At 39.3% G+C, this 25,239-nt stretch overlaps 2 protein-coding genes and 1 long non-coding RNA gene across 3 annotated transcripts in view; 2 read left to right on the top strand and 1 right to left on the bottom strand.

Moving 5' to 3' along the window:
* Positions 1-15,952, top strand: part of LOC122652507 (terminal nucleotidyltransferase 4B) — a 30,293-nt gene extending 14,341 nt beyond the window's left edge. Inside the window, exons 6-13 of the mRNA XM_043846267.1 lie at positions 3,738-3,780; positions 10,988-11,068; positions 11,155-11,214; positions 13,249-13,317; positions 13,457-13,554; positions 13,711-13,759; positions 13,857-13,901; positions 15,288-15,952. Coding sequence (XP_043702202.1) covers positions 3,738-3,780; positions 10,988-11,068; positions 11,155-11,214; positions 13,249-13,317; positions 13,457-13,554; positions 13,711-13,759; positions 13,857-13,901; positions 15,288-15,812 — 970 coding nt within the window. The 3' untranslated portion in view covers positions 15,813-15,952. The remainder of the gene's footprint in view (positions 1-3,737; positions 3,781-10,987; positions 11,069-11,154; positions 11,215-13,248; positions 13,318-13,456; positions 13,555-13,710; positions 13,760-13,856; positions 13,902-15,287) is intronic.
* A 21-nt stretch (positions 15,953-15,973) lies between these two features.
* Positions 15,974-16,140, top strand: LOC122652508. The gene is made up of 2 exons (XR_006331606.1): positions 15,974-16,031; positions 16,086-16,140. It is a non-coding gene; the product is annotated as an uncharacterized LOC122652508 (long non-coding RNA).
* A 1,200-nt stretch (positions 16,141-17,340) lies between these two features.
* On the bottom strand, positions 17,341-22,491 carry LOC122653035 (ataxin-2 homolog). Its single transcript, XM_043846959.1, has 4 exons — positions 22,167-22,491; positions 19,490-19,762; positions 18,452-18,794; positions 17,341-18,403 (listed from the first exon to the last, which is right to left on the bottom strand). The coding sequence occupies exons 1-4, from the start codon at positions 22,320-22,322 to the stop codon at positions 17,496-17,498; spliced, it is 1,680 nt and encodes a 559-aa protein (XP_043702894.1). The 5' UTR covers positions 22,323-22,491; the 3' UTR covers positions 17,341-17,495.
* Positions 22,492-25,239: the final 2,748 nt, after the last annotated feature.

Here is a 25,239-nt window from a genome sequence, read left to right as displayed (position 1 = left end):
GAAGGCACTTAATGCTGCCTTGGAATATGAAAAGACACAAAAAGAATCTGCTTGCCAGAACTTTGACTGCTCTAGGAGTCCACAATTTGGCTGAAAAGATCTGGATCTGAACCAGGCCAGACTAGGCTGTGGATCTGGTCTTGGACTTGGGTTGGTCTCCCTTTCTAGAGTACTTCTTGGAGAAGTACTGATCAGACCCTTTTGAGGGGCCGGCTACTGGATCAGATGGATGCTCTACATCAACTCTCCAACAACAACAACAAGAAACTCTGCCTTTTCCCAACTGAATGGGGTTGCCTAAATGGATCCGTGCAAACAAAGTAGGGAAAACTGAGGTCTGCATAAATAAAATGAAAGACGAATGAAGAAATGAAGAAATGAGAGTCGAGAAAAGATAAGTGAGAGTAAGAGGGAAGAGGCACAGCCCATCATGTCAGGAGAATCTATGCTAAATGGGGTCGGCTACATGGATTCTTGCCCTCCAATAGGCTCTATCCGATGTCATACTTGGGACAAGGCTTAGACTATGCATGTCCTCACTACTTCTATGGTAGTTTAGGCCTGTCCCTAGCTCTTTTAGCTCCTTCAATCAGGAACAGATCACTCCTCCTTACTAGAGCGTCCCCAGGCCTCCAATACTGCATCAACTCTCCCCTGCTTGAAAAAAACTCGACCACGAGTTTTGTAAAATGTAGGAATCAACTGTGTGGTGAACATCCGTCTTCAAACCATAACAGTACACGGGCAGCTCGTGAATGTTAGGAATGTGGTCTTCAAGGCGTGGAGCTTTCTCTTCAAAAAGTCAGGTGGGATCACAAACTCTATGTGATCAACGTCAATATTATCAGTCGTGTCCATGGGGTCGTCCACGAATGTGTCTTCGAGCTTCTATGCTTCAAACTCTAACTCTTTAAGTTCTTTGTCATTCACAGTCTCCTTAATGGTTTCTTCAACCATCTTGTCAACTGTAGTGCCCAGCTCCACATCGTCCACTGCCTCAATTTTGCTTGCTTCAAATTTTTCAATGTAAGCCTCGACAGTCAAAACATATAAAAGTGGACTGATGTTGAGAGGCTGGTTGTGATTGATCCTCCTGTTGTCTTCAGTTGGAAGATCATAAGTTTGCGAGGGCAGCGTTAACAACTTTTCAGCTTCAGATGTTTGCTCTTTGTAAGATGAAGGTTGAGTGTTCGGTTTGCCCCAATCTGCTCCATTTGAGTCAACCAAGTATTCAGCTGGTTCATTGATTCACCTATCTGATTCATTTGTTCTTGCTTGTGCCGTTGTCCATTGACGTCACTCGATCAGTCAAGGACTTCAATGGATCCACAATCTGTTGTAAAGTAACAGATTACTTCCTTGTGGTACAGAACTATTCTCGTTTCCAGCCATGCCCTGCTACCAATTTGGTGTAGCCTAGGAAGGCTATCACGCCAAGACCAATTCTGGTAGAGAATATTAACCGAGTCTAAAATAAAATACTTGCGATGGTGATAATGATAGTTGAAGATGAAGATAGATAGTTGGATAGGTGCAGCCCAGAGTCCCACTGGTTGCCAATCTTCAGAGCCCCATCAAGGTCACGATTGAAGGAGTCCCATCTTGATCCCGCTTGAGTCTCACAAACCTTCTTGAATCTCACAAGGAAAAAACTCTCACAAAAGGAGTACTTATTTTTTTCTTGGATGATTAAGAGTTCACCCATAATTTCAATTTATAGATGGAGGCTGGGCCTCAATTGATTACATCCTAGTCAACATTTGCAATTCCTAAACAAAGGGAAGAATTCCAAAGGCTGGATACATGAACAACTAAAATATTAAAGAAACTCTTAGAATTCCAAAACCCCTTTTGAATTCCTCATACATAGATAACAATTCCTAGACATGGCAATCTGTCCCCAAGACATTGAAAACTAGAATCAAGATATTAAAAACCAATGATGGGAAGGCACTTAATGCTGCATTGGAATATGAAAAGACACAAAAAGAATCTGCTGGTCAGAAATTTGACTGTGCTCTAAGAGTCCAGAATTTGGCTGAGAAGGGCTGGATCTGAACCAGGCCAGACTAGGCTGTGGATCTGGTCTAGGATTTCGGCTGGCCTCTCTTTCTAGAGTATTTCTTGGAGAAGTACTGATCAGATCCTTTCCTTTTGAGGGGCCGGCTGGTGGATCAGATGGATGCTTTGCATCATTCTTGGCTAGAAGAAGCATAAAAAAGGACATATTGGGTTTATTTGGGAGTATGTTAAGGAATTCTCTATTTTCATGCTTGAGGTCCCGAGTATGACCAATGAAGAACTCTTGTTCAACTTCATGGATGGTCTCTAAAGTTAGGCCACGCAAGAAAGGCAACAATGGCAACTCCAGTGCCGTGGAGTGTAAGATCTTTCTTCGGCCATTGTGTCGGTAGAGTCATTAGTGGAGTTCAAGAGAGAGGATAGCTCCAACCCTAAGAAAGGGAACAATGGCAAAGGTGGGGCCGTGGGGAGATAAAGGAGCCCCAATATGACAAGAAGGATAAGTTTATGCCAAGGACAAGTGCTTCCTGTGTGATGGACTGCAGTGGGCTATGGATTGGCTTAAGAGGAAGATCTAAATGCGCTACTTGAGGAAAGGAGTGTGGACGAGGCACACATGGGGTCCCTACAACAACTAGGTGCCATCAAGGCCACTACCTCTCAGAAAGGGGCTTATGTACATTGAGGAGCATGTCAACGGTAACCCACTTGTGCCATGGTAGACACAAGTGCTACCCATAACTTTGTCTCGACGGAGGAGGCAAAGAAACTTGGACTAAGGGTGCTACCCATAACTTTATTGTTGTTGTGATCATATTAGTAACTTAAAGATACGATACATCGGTTTGTATCGACGGATATGATGGGATACTTAAAAGTTAAAACGTTGTATATATATATATATATATATATACACTACACAGTGGCAACTGACTAGCGCTATGAAATATGTTTGGAGATGATACCATGGTTCAAGGTGTCAGTTTCGGACCTGGTTTCGGCCAAGCAGAAAACGGGTGAGATCTCGGCAAGTCGGTGCATTTTTATTTTTATTTTGAACTTGAAGCCAGATTTCGGTGGGTTTTTTACCTAGTTAGGTCATGAAACTTGGTATACAACCTATTTTGGGGCATTTAAACACTATGACACTCAGATTTTGAAATATCAAAGTCCAAATTGGAGTTTGACTTCGGACCCTAGGTTGGTAGGCTACGATGTACTAATAGGCCCTATTCTACTCATAATTTAGTAGTAGAAAATATACAATTAATGTAAAATTCCGAGAGCTCGAGTCGATGCTGTTTCCTTAACTCATCCTCTGTCTTGTCTCGGACCTTCAAAAAACCGAGATATCTCGGGGATCTCAGCGAGACCTCTTTCTATGGATGATACACGTGAGATAGGCTGCAACTTCCTAAGCTTATCCAAAGCTTGAAGTTAGTTTTGGGCTCATTTGGGTCCCCAAAGAAATGCAAGCATTTTAGGTATATTTACTAGGGATATGTTTTTCCCCAAAGTTCAAAAAATTATTCATATTGCTGAGTCGTCTGAATATTTGGGCATGTCAAGAAATGATTAAAGGAAAAAGAAGCACAAACATATGTTTTCAACTCATTATACTTTCATATTATTTGTAATGGGAACAATATGTCTGCTATACATAATAGGTTCAGATTTTATTATTTACTATTACTATTTATGATGTACTGTTTCAGTTTTGATGTGCAAAGTGGGCCCCAGGCTGCCGAGTTTATAAAGGTACGGTACCATATCTATTTTCTTATATGGGTCAGTTTATTTTTTCTTCTGGTCATGTTGATGTAAACAAGTGATGTCTATACCTGTTAGGTATATGTTATAATATGTGCATATCCAATATAAGCTTGCTGGGTTTTATTATATCAGTACATCCTTCTTTTATAGTACAGCCGAGGAGATGAATACCTATTGATTTGATCCCCTTATCTTCCATTCCTTCTTTTCTCTTTCTCTTTATCTTCTCTCTTTATTGTTCTGTTCTGATATCTGTGATGGTACTATTTAGAGAGAAAGAAAAATGGAAAAGCAATGTATTTTCCTATCGTGGCCAGGATAAGATATTTTGTCACTATTTTAAACAAAATTATTCACTTAAGTTGCTATTGTATGAGTTTTCTTTTTGGTTCCATGATGTATTGAAGTCAGTAATCCATCTTGACATATTTTGTACATTCCGTCAAATGTGCATGTCTGCTGGCACTATAGCGGGGAGAAGCCCTTAGACTGAGTGCTAAAGTATTTTGATAATTCTATCATGGAAATATGCTGTTCATTGAAAAAAAATTCTTGACATCATCAGGTTGTAATTGACATTTCAGTTTCACTCCCTATTATTGGGGCCTCACATGTGTTCAGAACCCTTGAATGTTTCTAATATTAATACATTGAAGGTATTCTCGTGTTGCATTGGAAGTATTATTCAAGTTTGGCTAGTAGTTGATTGTTCGAATGGTTTAGGTTATTTTTATGCAGGCCCAGTTTAAACTTGGGTCAGGTTTTAGTACTGGTTTGGGTTGGGCCTTAGTTTTCAGGTTTTATTCTTGTAATAGGCTGAAATATAAAGCCCAAAAGTGGGGGATTTAAGAGGTACAAAAAATTATTTTTTTATTGTGGTGGGTCTCATGGTGGTGTTAATAGTTGGTTAGGATTTTAATCAATTTATAATATTTGTTCCTAGACTAGTTGTAGGTTGTAAGTTAGTCTGAGTCAATTTAGGAAATCTAGATTCTAGATTCCTTGGCTGTCCAAGAGTCCTAGATTTATATTTTATTAGTAGTTGATGTAATCTAAAAGATTTCTTTGCTTTGTATAAGTAAGCATTGTAACCCCCTGCGATCGAGTTGATTAATGGATTGATTTGAGATAGTTGGCCTGTCGCAAATTTTTTGAGATTGGCAAGCTGACTGATCTGGTATTGTTCTGATGCAGATCACATCCTTTGGTAGAAGAATTTTCGAATTCGGGTTTGTTCTGTTTTTTGGGTCAAGTTGAACCTCCGGTTCAATTAATTAGGCCCAAATTTAAGTTCCCAATGGGTTATATTGGTCATGGGCATAGTAAGTTTAAGTTTTCTAATGTAACGGGCCCATTCTATAAGCCTAAATATTAGGGATCTAAGGCCCATACGGGATTAAGTAGTTAGTTTCTATTTTCTTAGTATCGAATTCCATGTAATGAGTTACTTAGTGGTCAAGAGATAATAAGTAGAAGTTTCAATTTTTATTTTTTTTTTCACTTTCTATTTTGCCTGTAATAGCTATAGATCCTCTAGAAAGATTCCATCCTAGTTTCTAGTTTATTTGCTTTCGATTTTCCTTTTAATAGCTAAGGATGCTTTTTAAAAGGATTCGTTTTTAGTGTTTGCTTTGTAGCCAAGTAGCAAGGAAAGTTTCTATTCTTGTAATCAGTTCATTTGTTATTATAAATAAAGAGCCAAGGGCACACTAACCCACAGATTTGATGTTTGAGAACACTAGCTCTATGTGTGTGTGTGTGCACTTTGGTGAATCATTTTAAGCCCTTGTAGTGAAGCAAGTGGCAACCAAGAGGGTGGTGAATCCCAACCGCAGGCCATAGGTGGTGAAGTCTATTGGTCATATTCTCTCTCTCTCTCTCTGTCTCATTTACTGGTTGGTCAATATTCCTGCAACTGTTACCAGACATGAGACACCTGTATTTATAGTCGACTGCCTATGATGGATGACGCCATACAGGTTGCATATCAGGTAGAGGGGAGTCTAAAGAAGCCTTACAATTGGAGGATCTTCCCAGACACCTTTAAGGGTGATAGTGCGAGTAGACATCCCTGTCAACCGGAGGTGTCATTCATCAAACCACAGATCAAAGGTTCTTCTAGGGTATCTTCACAAACAAACTGCACTTATGCTCTTTATCTCGTGGACGTGATTCTAACAGACCTACTTCGATGCCAAGGGCTGAAATACAGTGCTTCACATGCAAGGGGCATGAGAATTTTTCGGCTCAGTCTCCTAATCGTTTGGTCGCTTCTGCTAATAAGGATGCTCTCATGGACACTACTTTGAAATAAAACAAGATAGTATATTAGGAGGCAGAGGGTGAGCTTAGTGAAGGTAGTGACAGCCTTGCTGCGTTCTTCGTCCTCATTTGGCCACACAAAATCTTTGAAGAGTATGATTGGTGCTGTAGCATCATTTTTCAGACCAAGGTGAAATGCAATGACAGTTTATGGGCTATGGTGATTCATAGCATCAGTTGTACCCATAGTTGTCATGGCGCCGCCATGGCGTCTTGGCGCTGGAGAAATGTGCATATCGACCAACGCCATGGCGTCCCTGTTTCCCTAAATCTCCTATTTTAGCCTTGGTTTCTGAGTTTTTTCTTTCTGGGCGGTACTACCAGATTCTGGAAAGCCATCATAGGATCCTTACACACACATCGACTGGTTCTGAGATTTGATCCATAAGTTCTTTTCTCTTGGGCGATCCATACCTGGAAGTTTCATATCTAGAAGTCTCTCTTTCTGTGAAATTCAAAATTTTGAAGTAACCTACAACTAAGACATCCGCCAGATCTGATTTCAGATCTCACCATTCGGTTGCCAGCAGAATTTTGGGGCTATTTCTCATTGGGATCGACAGACCTTGGCGCTGCGATTTTGTTCCAGAAATTGCAGGGAGAATCGTCTTCATAAGGAGTTTCCTCTGCTGGAACTACTCCAGTTCACCGCCTCTCTTTCTATCGTGTTATTGCAAGGTTGAAGAAGACATTAACTCTTTAAAATTGCAAGTAAGGACAACTTATATTATTTACATAAAACCCCCTATATTCTCTATTGCTATTCTGTTTAGCCCATTCAGTTTTCTCTTTAACTCCATTAAATTACAGTTCTGCCACTCCTTTACAACTTCAGATTAATTACAATTCTGCCATTGCTCTTATAAATCTTGATTTATCTACTAGTTTGCCATTCAACTTTGGATCTAGTTACAATTCTGCCATGGTCGACATGATCGCCATTGCAACGCCATGGCGGGTGACGTGTTGATATATCGATTAGACACCCCTCCACCGACTTGGATCGCCGTGATGCCGTGACAACTATGGTTGTACCAATGTTGTTTCTATAGATGCCGTTCGCAAGCTTGGGTTGAAGACAAAGGCACATCCCAACCCCTACAAGGTTGCGTGGGTGAACACACCAACTCAAAATCCATGATAGGTTTTTGCTCACATATTCCATCAATGGGTTGGTAGATAGGTATAGTGTGACATTCTTCCTCTGAAGGTTTCTCACATTCTTCTTGGGCAACCGTGGATATTCAACAAAAAAGTGTAGCATTGTGGGTGTGAAAATACCTATTCTTTCAAGCATGGTAGCTTAGAGATGAAGCTTCTCCCACGAAAGACCTCCTAGTAATTAAGCTCAAGCAGATGGCGGGGTCATTTCTCCTCCAGTGAGTTGACTCAGACGGCATCCTTGCTCCTCATCCGAACTCGATGGTGATGCAGTACAAGGCCAGCATGGGGGGAGAAATAACCAAAAAGAGCCAGCCCAGTCAGTCCCCTAATTAAGCCCAATAAGTTAAGTTATAACCAGCCGACAATAGGCCATGACTTAAGTTATACTCAGGCCCATAGTTGGGCCCACTTATGAATGCCTCCTGTTTAGTTATTACTATTTTCATAGATTCTAATTTTTCGTATTAGTTTTAATTGCTAATCCATTAGTGACATAGGAGTTTCATCACTATTGATTATTTTGTGTCTTCTTAAATGAAGCAGCATCTCTTGTAGTGAAACAAGTGCAACCCAAGATGGTGAAGCCAGGTTATATCCTTCCCTTCTTCTTCTTCTATTCTATTTTCTTCTGTCATTTCAGCAACAACCATCCTTGTGTGGGTGACCATTGAAGTTACAGTGGTCTGCGATTCCAGCAAACTTTCAATTCTGGTTTCAAACTTCAGTCATTGTTTTAGGGATATCTAGCCATCAGATGAACCTCATCTTTTGAGTGTTTCTTCACCCTTATTAGGCTCCCTTCGACCAGGATTTGGAGATCATCTGACCTCCAGATTTGAAGTTATCACAGATCAACTCTCCTTTCTATTTTCTGTTGTCTTACTTTCTGATTCTGCCCCTTTGAGTTTTTTGCAGATCTGTCAATTGGATCAATGCCATCATTGGTACACATAATCTACAGAAATTACCCTTTGTATGCCTTGAATTCCAGCCACATCCAAGTGCTGGATATTAAGTTTTTTGACTTCCTTATATTCTGCGCTGCCTACCAGTGTGACCCGATTTGAAAAGCAAACCGAGCGACGAGCCTTAAGGCCCAATCAGAAGGAGTATGTTGCAGAGAAGTATGTGTTGACCTTACCTCACAAAGAGTTTGTGAGGACTAGTCATGATAAGGGACTGATTTTGGCACTCATCACATGGGAAGTGACTCCTCCACAAGAGGCAAAATTTCCCAAGCCAATTCAGGACTTGTTGACAGACTTTGCTGATCTAGTATCGGAGGAGCTACCAGATACACTTCCACTGACACGCGACATTCAACATGCCATCAACTTGGTACCATGATTTCTTGACTTACCAACATATAGGATTAGCCCACCAAGCACACACAAATGAAGAGACAGCTGGACGAGCTATTGAAGAATTCTTCATATAAGAGAGTCTAAGTCCATATGTTTTACCAGCCATTCTCACCCCAAAAGAGGATGGGTCTTAGCGCATGTGCATGGCAACCGTTCTATAAACAAAATAACAGTCAAGTATTGGTTTCCCATTCCCCGACTTGATGACATCTTGTATCTATTGGCTGTCGCTAAGGTCTTTTCTAAAATCAACCTCAGGAGTACTCGCTATCATCAGATACAGATTGGGCTTGGAGATGAATGGAAGACTACCTTCAAGACAAATGACGACCTGTATGGATGGAAGGTCATGCCCTTTGGTCTCATTAATGCCCCTAGTATTTTTAGTTATCTATTTTGACGATATTTTGGTGTACAACAAAATAGGGAATGACCACTTAGACCACTTAAGGCCATAGTACAAAAACTCGTTAAAACTTGATCGCGATTGCGAGAATTTTGAGTATCTTGGTGATACCGAAACGAAACACACCTTTGAATTGAAAAATTACAATAACTCGACCAAAATGTCAGTCATTTTCGCGAAATTTCAGTACTCTGTAACATCCCGCCGAAATATTGGCAAGATGTTACAAACCCAAGTTATAAAATGTCAAAATATCGCGAGTCTTGGTCAAAATTTCGACCAAGAGCTCACAAGGCTTGCTTTTTTCATTTTCTTCCACCCATTTCTTCTTCCTTCACTTCTATTTGGTCATTTTTGAACCGGCCTTCAATCTTCGCTACATCTACGCTGGAAGCACTTGGAGAACTCAAGATTGAACCTTCTTAGCACATCTGTGAAGCCTTTCCATTATTTTAGGTAAAACCATTTTGTCCAAAAATGTTTTTTTCAAAAAAACATGATCAATACATGTTTGTTTGTGATGAAATTAATATATGTCAGACACCGGAGGCCGATCTACAACCTCACGGTATCGAAATTTTTTTTTGTATATATATATTAGTTTTTTATTTTTCAGCTTCAAAATTTTGATTTTCCTACCACAAAAATCAAAAAAAAAAAAATAGGGGTTATGTACATTGTATGGGTGGGGTCGATCCTGGACGACTGAGTAATTATTATTAGTAGACATTTGAGTCACTCGATGACTACTTGACTTGTATTGGGAATTTGGGATATTGATGTTATTGACTTATTGTACTTAATATTATGACTTATGAGTCATTGAATTTATGTTTCCAAGTGAATTTATTTGTTTAAATTGCTTATTAGTTATTATGTCCTCTAGTTTTTAAAGTCTTAAACAATGTGTATGTGTAATTAACTAAGTTATACATTAGGATTCGACCGTATACTGCCAATCAATGGTGCAAATCCAAAACACCACTTTGGGTGACTATTTTTGCAATTTGAACATTTACATGTGTTTATATAGCCTAAAATAGGGTTTTCATGAAGTTTCAGGCCTTAACTTGGCCTAAACCCACCGAAACTACCTACCGAAACCTTGCAGAAAAAATACATTATTTTGACCGAAATACCGAAATGAAACGAGATTTTAAACATTGCTTAAGGCAAGTAATGAGAGTTCTACGGAGGGAGAAACTCTATATCAACCTCAAAAAGTGCTCTTTTATACTACCTACTTACCTAGTGATATCTTTCTTGGGTTTATTGTGTCATCCGTTGGCGTGGAAGCAGATCGGAAGAAGGTTCAGAGTATACTTTGGTTGGCCAGCACCAAAGATAGTAACAGAAGCAAGGAGTTTCCATGGTTTAGCTTCTTTTTATCACAGGTTCATTCGAGACTTCAGCAATATCATGTCCCCTATAGCAGAATGTATGAAAACGAGCTAGGGCAAGTTCGAGTGGACACCTGCAGCCAACAAAGCCTTCAATCGTATCAAGAAAAAGATGACGGAGGCTACCCAACTTTGACAGGATATGTTCAATCTGGGAATTGTTTTATGGTAGATGTTTGGTGCCTCCTAAAATGGGAGATCTTGCATTAAGCCTTCAATAAGCCCCTGGTATGCAATAGCCAATAGGTCATGACTTGCAGCCTGAAGTTTGAGAAAGTTCTAAAACATTTTTGTCAGTTCTTATGTGTGTGAATTTGGATGCGCCATGATCATTTAAGCATTTAATCAACGTGTTGTTATGTTGACTTCAATTTCCATTTAGTTGTATGCTTTCCTTAATTCAGTAACAGGCTTCTTTTGTTGAATCAGAACTGATCGGTTTATGCAGAAGTTAAAATATTAATCTAGTGTAGTGTTAAGTGTTGTGACTTGTGAGGTGTTCTTAAACACTTTTTTAACACTTTTTTTGGTTACAGGATGCCATAACCAAAATCCCACCCCTAAAGCCATTGTGTTTGATACTGAAGGTCTTTCTACAGCAAAGAGAACTGAATGAGGTCTGAGTTTGTGTGCATGATTCTTCCATTTTTATGTTGCTCATCAACTCTTCTCTTTGTGGTATTCATTTGATTTTATTTTGTAGGTTTATTCTGGCGGAATTGGCTCATATGCTCTCCTTGCCATGCTTATAGCTCAGTTGCAGGTAAGGATTTCAAATTTGTTGCCGATGCAGAAAATATTCTTTTTCAGCTAATGTAGGTCTTGTAAAATATGTATTGAATAAGCTCCTTAATGTAAGACTAGATTAGGGTTAACCTAGCCCTAAATAACCCACAAAACCAAACCAGCCATGGGAATAACACCAAACTTGGATCGATTGAAGCTTGTATGGAGGGAAAGCACTGCAGAAAGTTTCATCCAATTCCGATGATCGAGTTGGGAGTTCTGGGGATTGCACCAAAATAGAAGGTTAAGAGTTATCTCACAAACTAATTTTCAAAAATCATAACATTTAAAAATAACAACAAAAAATATTTCGACACGGTTACGCCGTAGATCGGCCAATGGTGTCTAACATATATTAAACTGGTGTCCATCCATCATATATAAGACATTTTTTTCAAAAATATGTTTTAGGAAAATAGTTTTTATAAAACCGAAAATTAAAAAAATGATTCACCTACCAAAAAAAATCCGGCTCCGTAGAGTTGTAGATCGGGCCATTGTGGCTAACATATATAAATTTTGAATAATTCTACCATGTATTCCCATGTATTGCACAAAAATTTTGATTTTTTGGAAGTGAACACTCTTCAAACACTCTTCTAGGATGCTTGATACATTTTGTAGATGCTAGATTCGTCGAAGTTGCGCGAAGAAATGCGAAGTTTTGGGCCAAAATTAGCTTCCCCTAGTCGAAACCACTGAAACCCCTTGCTCTCTGTCGAAACCTTGCGAAATATGAAACTTTCGATCACCCGAAACTACTGTTTCAATCGAAACTTGGACGGAACCAGGTATTATTTGAACTCCCTACCCATCTCATCTCGGAAACTGGTGAAACCAAGATTTGTTTCCATGGGTATTACCTCATACTGTGAATCTTCAACAAATATCCCTCAAATCCACCAAATGTTAGTTGTAGATGACTTGTACAAGCTTCCAGCTAGTTGTTCCACGAAGAGTTGCAAGTGAAATGGGCCAAAATAAAGTAAAAATCCAAGTTTGGAGTCAAAACACAGGTTTTGGTTGAAACCTGTCAAACTGCTATTCGAAATGGGTTGAAATAGTACCCATTTCAACAAACCTTGGACTTTATATATATATAGTTTCTGACGTTTCAGCAAAACGAAATCGAGTTGCCGAAACGCGCTGAAATTTCGACCGAAGCATGTAAGTTTCGGTCGAAACTTGGAATGCCTAGTGAGTCGCATCACATTTCATTTCGACCCAGGTCAAAACCGAAATAAGTCATGAAATTTTGGTTGACTTCACCAAAATAACCGAAATTTCTAACCATGGGGACTAATGCGGAATCTGCTGGTTGTAAGACCTTTGACTGCAAAACATCCCTGTCCTAAAGTCAGGGAGCTACTGTTTAGCCGCCTCCATTGTTTATCTATCTTGATGGATTTCAAAGGTTTTAAATTCCTGTTCTTTATTTTAGGACTGAAATGGAATTCTTCTTGGTGGTGCTTTCACTGTATCATTTTTCATAGCTAATAATTTTTCGTTAATCATTCTCTTTATAAAAGCCGGGGCGGGGGGGAGAGAAAAAGAAATTGCATTGTTTATTTTCAGTTTCTTTTAATGAATCACATTACATTATCTACTAGAAAGTTTGCCAACTCAATTCAGAAAATGCCAGAATGGTAATATTATGTATGCACTACTTGTATTTAAATCATTTATGTTTATTTCTTGTAGATCTTTAACTGCCAGTCAATCAGATAAATACATTGAATTTTTAGGAGGGACTTAATGTGGTGCTACAATAAGTTGGCGAGTGATAGCAGCAAGAATGTTCTCATAATATCATTTTCTTTGTAGGCCCCACGAACTGTGATGGTCCTGCAATCTATGAGAAAATTCAGGGCCTCCTTTGCACTAGTTCTTTTGCTCACCACTCCTTATTGCCTCTTATAAACATTGCTTGGTTTTTTCAAGGTTTTTGAATTTCTTTTCCAGTTGAACCTCTTGGCTGGTCTCTTCTCTGATGTATTTGTTTGGTTATCAGACACATTGGAGAGGACAGGTTTTCCATGAGTCCCAAACTAATCCAGAACATAACTTGGGAGTCCTTCTGGTATGTCCTGCAGCAGCACCACTCTGGGTTTTTTCATATTACATATTGGATGAACCCTTTTTTCATAGATAATATTGATGCTTAGTGCTTACATATAATTCTAATCCTTGTTTTATATTGCTTTGGACTCGGAGAATAGGTCAACTTCTTTGACTTTTATGGTCATAAACTGAACACTTGGGATGTTGGTGTATCCTGCAAAGATCCAGGCACCTTTTTCTTGAAGAGTGCCAAAGGGTAACATTTGGAATTTTAATTTTCTTCGTAAAACACATAATTACTGATTATAATATTTCTTTCGTTTCTTAGTCATCACTCATCAGAACTTTGAATCTATTAGTGCTAGAGTGGAAAATTTACTCTCTTGCTTGCCTTGGTATGGAATTCTCTTAGGTTCTTGAACGCAAAACGACCATATCTTCTGTCCATAGAGGACCCACAGGTGACCTTTCTATGTAGATATTTAGCTGTGTTTTCATTTTTTGGGAGGCCATTTTGCACGTCCTTGACTAATTGAAGTTTTCCTGGATGATGAATAGGCACCAGATAATGACGTTGGGAAGAACTCCTTCAACTATTCTCAGGTTCAATGTTCTCGGATTTCATTGCTTTCTTTAGTTAGCATGTCACTCCTAGTTTCAAAAGTAGAGCTTAAAATAGATTTAACATGATACCTATTGGAGCATCTGTTCTTCACAGAATGTCTATCCTTCATTCTTATAGTTTTGCATATCTGTTCAAAAGTATATGTAGTATCATGGTTTCATACTCTTAAGTCTTGTGAAGGGGTCTCCACTTCTAATGGCTCGGAGTGGTTAATTTTGGCTTTATCTGATGCATCTGGCAGATTAGCTTGTTTGTCAGGGTCTACTGACATGAGCTGATTACAAATTGGCTTGGCCACAAATCACTAAACTAGTTCAGCTTTAGGTTTTCTACAACTAATGGGTTTTAGGTTAACTGACTGAGTTGGCACCAACTCATTCTCAGCCTCATTTTGAGGCGCTGACTTGTAACAGAGAGATGTGCTTATTCAGTTCTATTGCGGCACTGAGAAAGTTATGCTATCACTGGGTGCATATATTAAAATAATAAAATCAAATGTCAACAGGGCTCTTTGACAGGACCAAGGAGCTCCTATGTTGACTTATTGTTTATGCAACATTTGAAAATTATTATGCAACATTTGAAAATTAAGTGTTGTGGATGGGAGAAGAAAATTATGGTTACATTGAGTTATTACCCCTGAGGGTTGCAGCTTTATTAGCTCTCTCAAGTTTAATGGCTCGAATAGTGTTTGCCCTTTACTGTCACCTGATAACTCAAATTCGTCGAGGATCATATATCAACAACACCAAACTCAGCCTTATCTCAACTTAATGGGGTCGGCTAGTCGAGGATCATTTATCAATGACTCAATAATTTACTGCCGTATAACATGTGCAAATTTTACTTGCTATTTTAGGTTTAACTACTTGAGCAATTCGGAGTTCTGGAACCATCTAATTGGGGATATGTTGAATCTCGTAGTATCCCAGTGACCTTTCTGGAGTGCCTTCTCGACAGTTGTCCACTTTTTTTATTTGTTTTCTTCTTTCTTCTCTATAATGAAAGATACCCACTTCAAAATGGTTTAATCTCGGGGTTTGTCGAAATGTCTCTGGATTTTACATTTCCTTAGAAATGCATCTCTTCACATTGTTGGTATATAGCTTTATTCCTTGTGATGCATCACTTTGCTATATGCTTTCTACATTGGATTCAATTTTTCATGTCATCATAATTATCTCATTCTTCTTTGTCACTTTTACTATGATTTGATTTCATTACCCTTCCCTTTATTTTCCTGGCAACCAAACAAAGCCTTAAGGTCCTGTATCCACATTGAGGCGTTGGGACATGGACGTATTGTATAAGCCTTTACTAAAGATTCACTTCACTGAGAAGTCACTTTCTTGTCAATGTTACAGATCAGGTCAGCTTTTGCAATGGCTTTCTCAACATTGACTAATGCGAAGACAATTTTAAGTTTGGGGCCTGAAAGGAGCATTCTTGGAACCATTATAAGACCAGACCCAGTTTTATTAGAGCGAAAAGTGGGCTCCAACGGAGAGGTGACATTTGATAGCTTGCTCCCCGGTGCAGGCAAAATGGTGCAGCCACAGTTCAGGGTTGAGAATGAATTCTTATGTAATTGGCAGTTGGACGAGGACGAATCACCACTTCCTAGGGGGAATAATGTTGCCATGGAAGATAGTCCGCATTCCTCGCGAAAAAGTCCTAATTCCTCGCGAAAGAGGAAAGCTTTCAAGGAGAAGTGTAAAGCCAAGGTAAAGGAAAATGGGGAGACGTCAAATAAAAGACATGTAGAAAGTGCAGTGAGGAAGAAGGGAACTAAGAAGAGGTGGAGAGAATCAAGAGACTACCAAGATGGAGGTATATACGGTGGCAGTGGTTATTATGCTAGACGGCCCCCATGGAGTCGTAGCGGTTAGAATTTTCCATGTCCATTTCTGTGGTACATGAGAGCTTAAACAGTAATTAGACCTGGTGGTGAACCAGTGCTAAGTTATACAAGAAACTGTTGGAAATGCATGTGATATCAGCCTTGCAAATGTCTAATTACCGAAAATAACCATCAGTTCTATATCAAGATGGCAGTTTTGACAAACCAGATTGACTGAGTTTAACCTTATGCCTACAAGTTGTGCCAAGTTCCATTATTATTTCATAATGCATTATCGACCTAGAATGCATACCAAACATAGTTAATTTTTCACAGAAGCATTCTGGTGATGAAAGAGAAGTTGCAAATCCCTGGTATCTTTGCAAAGGGATAGTTTGTGTAGGAACTCTTTCCCCTCGGGCAATGCAGTTAAGAGAGAGAGAGAGGGGGGGGGGGAGGGATTTCTCTAGCCGTGCCTACAGTCTAGACCCCTCAATAATTGCCATGTGGCTGTTCATATGGGGCTGGAATTTTGTAGACAAGCAGTCCTCAAGACCCCTTGCGCATGTGTTGAGACTCATTCATGGTATCAAGTAGTGAGGGTTTTCTCCTAATCATCATAAATGGACCGGCAGGGGTAGGGGGTATTTTCATTCCTTGTTCACCCCTTTCGTGGCAGTATTTTTCGTATCACAACCACAGAAATTCGGAATAGAAAATCTATATCGACATGATATAGATCGATCCAGTTGATGTACCGATACACTCTGATACATAGGATGTCTAAAGATTTGAAAGAAAAAAATATATATATAGTATAGATCACATCTATACTATAACATATTAATGATAATCAAGGTTGCACCCAAAAAATAAAAAATTTGCTTTATATTGATTGCTTGGTTGGACCTTTAAGGATTACTTTAAGATTTTGCCTATCATAATATGCAAATAGTTATTATTTTTTCTCCAAATCTTCTTAATTAATTGCTTCTTATTACTTATTTATGGGTTTGATAACTTGCCAATAAAGAATTGAATCACATCATACCGTGAAGATTGAGGTAACCTGATATTGATTGAATATCATTATTATTGCTTGTTTATGGTGCACATGCTTTAAATAGTTGTTTTACATATATCATTAGTATAAAAGTGTATCTAGCATATTTTCGTGTCTCCTCAATAGAAATCTCTTAAAACCAACTTTCTGATACCAATACTTGAAACCTTGATCTTCATAATTTAAGACTATCAAAAGGGTGCACCAAAGTGGCAGGATTACTTAACGATTGCATTGACGCACATAGGAGGGGGAATATGCCAATAAATGCGAGGTACATCAAATTTGGGCTTGAAATTTGAAGGCCAATTTATATCTAATAGCTGAAATTGTAACATCACTTTTCCACGGCCAAAATCACAAGCATTTGGATAAGGAAATCGGCTATTGATATCTCTTGACAAGACACAGAATTTAAAAAAAAAAAAAAGAAATTTATGAGATTTTTTCTATCACTGAAAACATTGAACGTGATAAGCCCAAAAAAGGATAAGCAACAGCCTACTCCAAAAAGAACATGAGAGGGCATCCAAGACTTGACAATAAAATAAGACCAAGCCATGGAATGATGCCACAAATATACAATAATCAGTGTACTTTATTTAAAGCACTAAACATAGAAAAAGCGCACGCACTTGTTGCTATGTAGATGGACTTCAACATTTGGAGTTAGCCAGACCATCCCCTCTGGGAACCACCAGATGACTGCACATTCAACATGTGAATAAGGCTGTTAAAATCCACTGGTTGACCACTTTCCTCCAGCCTACGGATCACAGCGGCAACATTCTCTCTCCCGTAATTCATGCTCACAGCTTTCTCAATCAGCTCGCTATTCATATGGCTACGCATCATCTGCGATGGGCTTGGATGGCGGACAAGAAGACTACCTCCAGCAGTAGGCTGTAGATTCTGGACAGAGGTATGTGTTGTTGTTTGAGGATACCCACCCTGTGGGTAGTGTGGGGGTGGTGGATGAGAGGTTAGTCCACCCTCCCCATCATATATCATATATCCTTGTCCTTGGGGCTGTGATGGATGAGATCCAGCACCTGAGAAGGAGCCATCATTGAGATGAACTCCAAAAGTGCTCTGGTTGGTTGAAGGCTGTGGTTGCCTCTGAATGCTATGCTGTGGAGAGAGCGACTGCTGAACTGTTGTTGTTCTAACAGCCCCATTATAACCATAAGCCATGGATTCTGCACGGCTCACTACAGGTGGCAGGACTCCAGAAAACGAGACCTGCATTGGCATACTGCCTGAGAAGGTTTCAGGAGGCGGGTTCGCAGGTTGAGTAGACAAGTAGGATGAATACACTGTTGTTGTCTGGGGTCTAACCTGAGGTTGTGGAGATGGTTGTTGTGGTTGATGTACGTCTCGGGGAAACTGTGGTGGCCACTGCTGTGGGTAAGCGGAAAAGGGGAGCATTTGCTGGGTCTGAGTAGTCTGACTGACTAGAGACTGTGGTGCCTGCCTGGACAAATCATGCATTTGGGGCCTTTGGTATTGGGTATCTGCTTGCAAATATTGGTCCTGAGGTTGATGTTGGCTTTGGAGCAGCAAATTAGGCAAATGATTTTGTGGGGTGTAGCTGGGATAAGGTTGAGTTGTCGTTGTTGTTGTATTCTGTGGGGTGTAATAGGAAAGTGTCTGAACCTGAGCATGAACATTCTGAGGAAGGGTTTGCTGTGGAGCTGCCAAAGGCTGCTGTTGTTCCACAGGCCTAGGCGGCAGGGAGGACGATACAGATACTTGATGGGGTAAAGCAAGAGCCAACTGCAGGTTCTGCCCTTGTGCTGTGCAAACAACTTTTTGGCTATCAGAACCAGATGGTGCACCTCTCTCTTCCTTGTGCTGAAGATGAATACTGCTTGAGGATTCTTTCTGTACAAGCTGAAGCTTGACTAGTTCTTTCTGAGTTTCAGCAAGTTCTTGCTTGTCTCTAAGGATTTGCACATACCTGTGGACCTGAAGAAATCAAGACACATTAACTCGAATTACACAAGTATGATTGAATACAAATACTAACGAGCCTAAAGACACATGCAAACTAGCCATTCAAAAGAGGAGAAGAAATCATTCAAGTACACATAATATTTCTGTTTCCTAGATATCACCAGAAATCACATTCATAATAGAGGATTTATGCCGAGTTATACTCATGAATTTGGTGAACATCCAGTACACATCTGAAGCTTACACTACCCAAGTCAGAGCTAATAAAGCAATTCATCCACAATAAGAATGGACATTCAAATATGATAACCAGCACCACAGCCTTTGGATAATCAAGCATGAGCACCACCCATTATATGTAAACAAAAAGCATTGCTTGCAAAGGAAAATCCTACAGAAACATATCCTTGACACATTCATAAATTTTCTTACTACAGAAGCCAATATCTCTCACCATGCACAGTCTGCTTGCCTATATGTGTCAACTGTCAAATGGCATAATTTACTGAAGCACTTCGAGTAGGTCAGCAACATTTTTGCAGAATGACAAGATGATTTAGATTGTCATGATTAATTTGTGGGGGTGGAGGTATCTAAACCCACATGTTGGGTTAAATAAAAATGATAAATTTTAGGATCACAAATAGTATACATTTTCCTTGTTCGGGTGCTATCAAAAGTGTAAATTCATTACGGTATACACTCACTTCTTGCAGGTGTTTCTCAAGAGACCTAAGCTTTGAATCTGCTTCACTGTGCTTTCCAACCAAATCAGATCGCATTTCTCCCACTGATTTGTCAAGATTGTAGCAATATAATTCCAGTTGTGACAGACGGCTACTAATTCCCTCAAGGAAACGAAGTAGATTGTCAGCATATTTTTTCATCGTGTTTTCTACTGTAGAAATCAGATCCTGATTAAGGGATTCCTCTTGATGATTATAGGCATTTAACAATGAGGATCTCCCCGTCTTGCCTTCCTGAAAGTCCTGCTCAACATAAATCGAAGAAACCATGAATTTAGCGGATTACAGAGGATAAAACAGTATTATGAATTGGAAACATATAACAAATGATAATGACCACAAAATTCCTCACACTAAAATGAAAAGGATATAAACACTCAATTTAAATGAATATAGGAATCCAGTAGTGCATCTCTAAACACATTAACCATGAATTATGCAAAATAACTTGTTATTCCTGGAATGATTGCTGATCAGCAAAGGCATTGCAACCAGCAAGAGATGTTAAAATTTTTTTTTAGTTCTCCAAAGAAGCATTGGTAGATCTGTTTCTGACTGAAATTTAGCAACATCGATAAATGTCAACGAGGTTTGAAGCAGTATCAACCTATTGGGGCATAAAAAGAGGTATTCTTTAAGATCAGTTTCATGGCAGGACAAGAGATCAATTTGATGGATACATCAGAGTTTGTTTCTTCAGTAGGTGCTCCAATCAAGCTGACTGGAGCTGATTTAGTAAGTCATCTCTGCCTACTGATTTTATTGTATTAAGGAATCTGAAACTGCAAACAGCAGAAATAGCCTATTTGAAGGCCTTTCGAGTTTCAAACAGGGTCCACTCATTGTGCATGTATCCAACAATTACTATTTTCGTGAAAGATTTCAACTTGATTTGAGACCATTACAATGCCACAAGAAATTTACCTCAGCAAGTCAGTTTAAAGAAATTGCTAAGGAATATTTTTTGTTTAATTATAATCTGGTGTCATGGGTTCATTACCTCCGCTGTTATGAATCAAACGGGAGTATAAAGAATTCTTTTCCCCAGTCAACAGTACTATTTTCCGAATTGTAGAAGCACATCGAATCAGCTTGTTTAATTTGGATTAGACAACAGAGGTACTTTTTTCGACTAAATATAAATCATTTATGTGATTCCAAAAAATACTAATGACACAAACTCTAGAAAAAGGAATGCTCTATTTCTCAAAATTGGCTTCCAAGACTCTTGCCCAGATTTGGCACATAAGCTACGTGAAGTTTCAAACAATACCAGGAAAAAATTAACCTTATACAGGAGAGTCCACAAATTCATTGAAAGTAGACCTTTTTCATTCCAAAAAAAATGACCTTGGTAAAGTTTTATAACTTCTAATGATCCAACCTGAACAAATGAAATCAAATCTGCAAGTACAATACTGCCACAAGCCTTACTCTAAAAGTATATTCACAATTATACTCTCAGAGTCTATCTCAAGACAAAATCCAATTCAGTAGGGAGCAAACTTTGATGTTGGACAAACCCCAAAACCAAAGCAATTTAAATCTTAGTAGGATTCCCTCTTACATGGCCCCAGTCATTATGGAGCTAAAATGATTAATGCCATGAAGGATTCCCTCCTACATGGCCCCAGTCATTATGGAGCTAACATGACTAATGCCATGGAGCTCACTTATCTTCAACTTTCTTCTTCAAGCTTCCACACAGAATATTGTTTTGCAAAAATTTCACCATCTGAAAGTTCTAGCAAAATAAATTCAGATTTCAACATATTGTCAAAAATGCAGGAATGCCAAGAATGTAATATCAAACGCGGAGTCACTATGCTGTGTTCAATGAAGTTGTAAAAAGAACTCCTTTCAAAAGGGGAAATAAAAGGATTCAGTATTACACAGCCTTCTGATGTTATTTTAACCCATCTGGAGACATCCTAAGGAATTCAAATGACACAAGCCATTGGCAACAAGCATTAGAACCCCAATTTCCAGCAAAGAACTAAGAAGGTAATTTGTTTCTCAGTAAGACTAATAGAAACATCTAAGGTAATAGGGTGTTTGGGGGGGGGGGGGGAAAGAAACTTTTCCTGGCTTTCCTATTATAGCTTAACTTGGTCGATGGAGGTGGGGAGGAATGCTAGCAAATATGATTTCAGCCTGACTAATCACCAGTCATTAATCTCATGAATCTCAGAGAAATAGGCAAACTAAACAATATATTCCTCTGATTAACAAACATGATAAGTCAGTTCTCAAACCCCATTTGCAGCTCAAAAATTAAATCAAAATAAAAAATATCCACCAGCCATTTAAGTACTTAAATTTTCCTCAGAAACAACATTTTCCTTGAACTCAACAGCTTCAGCAACCTATTATCCGCCATGGGAAAACTAAAAGACTACCATCAAACTGGTAACAAATACCATAAATCCATGAGCTGATTTTGACTTCAATACTTAATGATGAAATAATTTCTGCTTCACCATCCATTTGTCCCACGCAATCACCAAGGTTCCAAGTCAAAACATTTAGAGCTATAAGCATGGAAATGGATTCTCCCTACTAACAAAAACACACATGACCTAATTTAATTCTATGTAACTGAAACATCTTAAAACGAGGAGAGAGAGAGAGAGAGCACCTTTCCGGAGTTTCTATTCATCGAAGGATCTCTGTGGTTGCCGATGGGAGCTTCTTGATTCCCAAGATCATCGTAAGAACATAAGATGTCGTCAGAACCGAAATCGAACCCTTTGGAACCACCAGAACCCACTCTACCAGATGATCCTGACGCCATTAGGAAACTAAAATGATGAATTCTACAATAAGTATGAGAAGCGGAGATTTGAAATTTAGGGTTTGAAATAACCGAAGAAGATTAAAAAAACGGAGAAGGAACAAAATCTCCTATTCTCTCGTTCTAGTTTTCGCTTGAGGACTAAGGCCAAGGAATGCTATAAAAGAGGAGAGAAGGATCAAATAATAATATCTCCTCATCTTTTCGTTCACCGAAAGGGATGATACCCTTTTTTATATATTAATTTAATTCGCTGTTTGGACTTTGGACTGTTTAGTGGGGGAAGTTGGAAACTTCGGATCTCGGATGCTTGGATAAGGATTAATTAGGTTATAGAAGAAAATGATTAGCCCTGTGTGATCCAACCAGGTGAAAGGGAAAAGCATCAAAGGATGTTTTGGGAAATACACTAAAATGATAAGATGCTTTTCTGTTTCATCTGATTGGTTGGCTATGTTACTTACTTTTCCTGAAAGCCCCACTCGATTGACAACCAACCTAAGCAACGCGGTGGACATTTGATCACGTGATAATAATGGGTTTACACTTAGCCGTGAAAGGAGAATAGGTGCACGTGTTAAATTTTTTTATTTTTGATGAAAATCTGCAATTTGCGTCAGCTACCTGAATTAAAGTCTTGGATGTTGGGTGTGAATTCTTACCTAAAATTTAAAAAAAATATGTAAACTAAAGTTTCCACAAAAAATACATGGTGAAACTTGTTTTTTTTTTTTTTAATCTTTTTGGTGCACAAGTCCCCAAAACCCTCTCAAGGAGGGGGAAGGGGGGGATCGATAAAAGCCACAAGGGGCAGAAACTATTGCACAATTCTCAAAAGATCCTTCGGAAAGGAGGACAACCAAAAACCCCGTCTAGGGAAACTAATAGCCCATTTCGCAATAGAATGGACAATCACATTTTTCGACCTAATTATATGGCGGAAACTACAAGAAGCAAACTCAATCTTTAACAAGAGAATATCCTTAACCACAGTAGCAATTTCTCGAGGAGGCACCAAAGAAGCAGACGAGAGGCACCTAACCAACACTTGGCAATCCGAAAAGATCCTCACATGAGACAAGCCTGCTCTTTTTGCCGAGCAAAGGGCCATCCTGACAACCAATGCTTCACCCACCAATGCAGGCATCACAACAAGATGGTCAGAAGCAATGAACTGGAGATCCCCCACATGGTTCAGAACAATGCGTGCAATCCCTAAGACTTTGGGGTGGGAGGAGAGAGCTGCATCTGTGAAGATGATGAGGGCCCCATCAGGAGCAAGAGGGTGCACCTCAGGCTGTTGAGGGGGCAGCTGCGAGGAGGAAGTCTCATGGATCAAGGATAGTGCTAAACTTGTTGAGTCCCGCTATTTCGTGATCTAAAAGTCTTGTTTTATAGGAAAACTTTGGGTTTTCATGAAACCCTAAATAAATTTTATACATAAAATTAGAACACAATTGAATAATGAACACGGGAGAAATGATATTTACCTTGCATCCAAATATGTTGAAGAAGACCTCGTACAGCTTTTTCACATTAAACATGATCAATACCTTGATTATGATTACTCAAGTTTTTCCTAATTTTTTCTTGGGCAAGAGAATGTTGTCTGCTACAACAATGCAAGGTCAATAAGAGCGCATGACTTAATGGGAATTTTTATTTCACTTGGTGTTGAGCATTAATTTTGAGTGATCCTATGTCTAGGCATAGGAACTACGTTATCGGTTAACATTCTTTTTTAGTATTCTGCGATAGCGCGTCATTTCATTATTATCTTCTACAAGCAACAAAGGATAATTTTTAACACCTAAGACATAGATGCGAGAGGATCAACACCCTATCAACTAAGGAAAGAAATGCAATTTGTCAATCCATCATGGTTCTCTCAAACCAACCTTTTTCAAAAGAAGATTATAAACTTTTAACAAGGGAGAAAGAAAGCAACCCAATTGTGCATCGCATGCTGTCCCTGTGTCCAGACATAGGGGCACGTGTAATGACCGCAGCATCCCTAAAAGATAGAAATGACCAGAGATGTGGTGATCATTTCACGTGCCTTGGTGTCTGTGTGAAGGGCAGCGTGCGATGCACGACGGGCATTCTCTTTCCCTTAAAAAAAAACCTAAGATTATATAGTAGCAGTTACAACTTCTCACACAATTTCCAAGAAGGTGATTTGCTGACAAAAATAGCCGCACAAAAAGCCAAGGACGAGAAATTTGAGAATAAACAGAAAGAGAAATGTCTGAGGGAGATGATGCTAAAAGATTTCACTGGGAATTCTTTTGAGGGAAGAGAATTGAAAAGAATCTTATTGTCTTGAAGATTACAAGTGATTCTGACTCTAATATAAATCTAAAGGATAATGGAAACAAAACTATAGGTAAGAAAATCTCCTAGTGTCCTACATCAGTATGGAAACCTAAAATGCTCTAATAATTTTAAGATGCCAATATACAGCAATTGTGCTCAGCATTCCTTGAGCAGGAATACCAATATACCATACATGAAAGCAAACCTGAAACCTACAAATTTATAGATTGCAAAGGCAAAAATGGGATTGGTGACAGATTTGTATCCCAAACTTGGGTACAAGTTTGGCCATGTTAGCTTAAGTGCGCCTTGAGCCTGAACAGGGCATGGGCTGAGATAACCTACCCCTGAAGGTGGGTCAAGGCTGGTAATTTCTGGCCTTGAGTCAAGGCCAGGCCTGGCCAGAGTTGAGGCTTGGGCTGAGCCTGGCCCGGCCCAGCCAGCCCTATCTTCTTCTTCTTCTTCCTGGCCCAGCCAGGCCCAGTCCCTGCATCTCCCTTCCCCCTCCCATGGTCAAGGCCTATCAGGGTCAACCCAACTAAGGGGACTCAGGGTTGGATTGAGGTTTTAAAAAGCACGGTCAAACCCAACCCTTGTGCAG

This window comes from Telopea speciosissima, chromosome 2 (genome assembly GCF_018873765.1).
Source record: "Telopea speciosissima isolate NSW1024214 ecotype Mountain lineage chromosome 2, Tspe_v1, whole genome shotgun sequence".
NCBI classification, from domain to species: Eukaryota; Viridiplantae; Streptophyta; class Magnoliopsida; order Proteales; family Proteaceae; genus Telopea; species Telopea speciosissima.
Note: the sequence above shows the minus strand (reverse complement) of the source record. Positions and strands in the feature narration are given on the sequence as shown.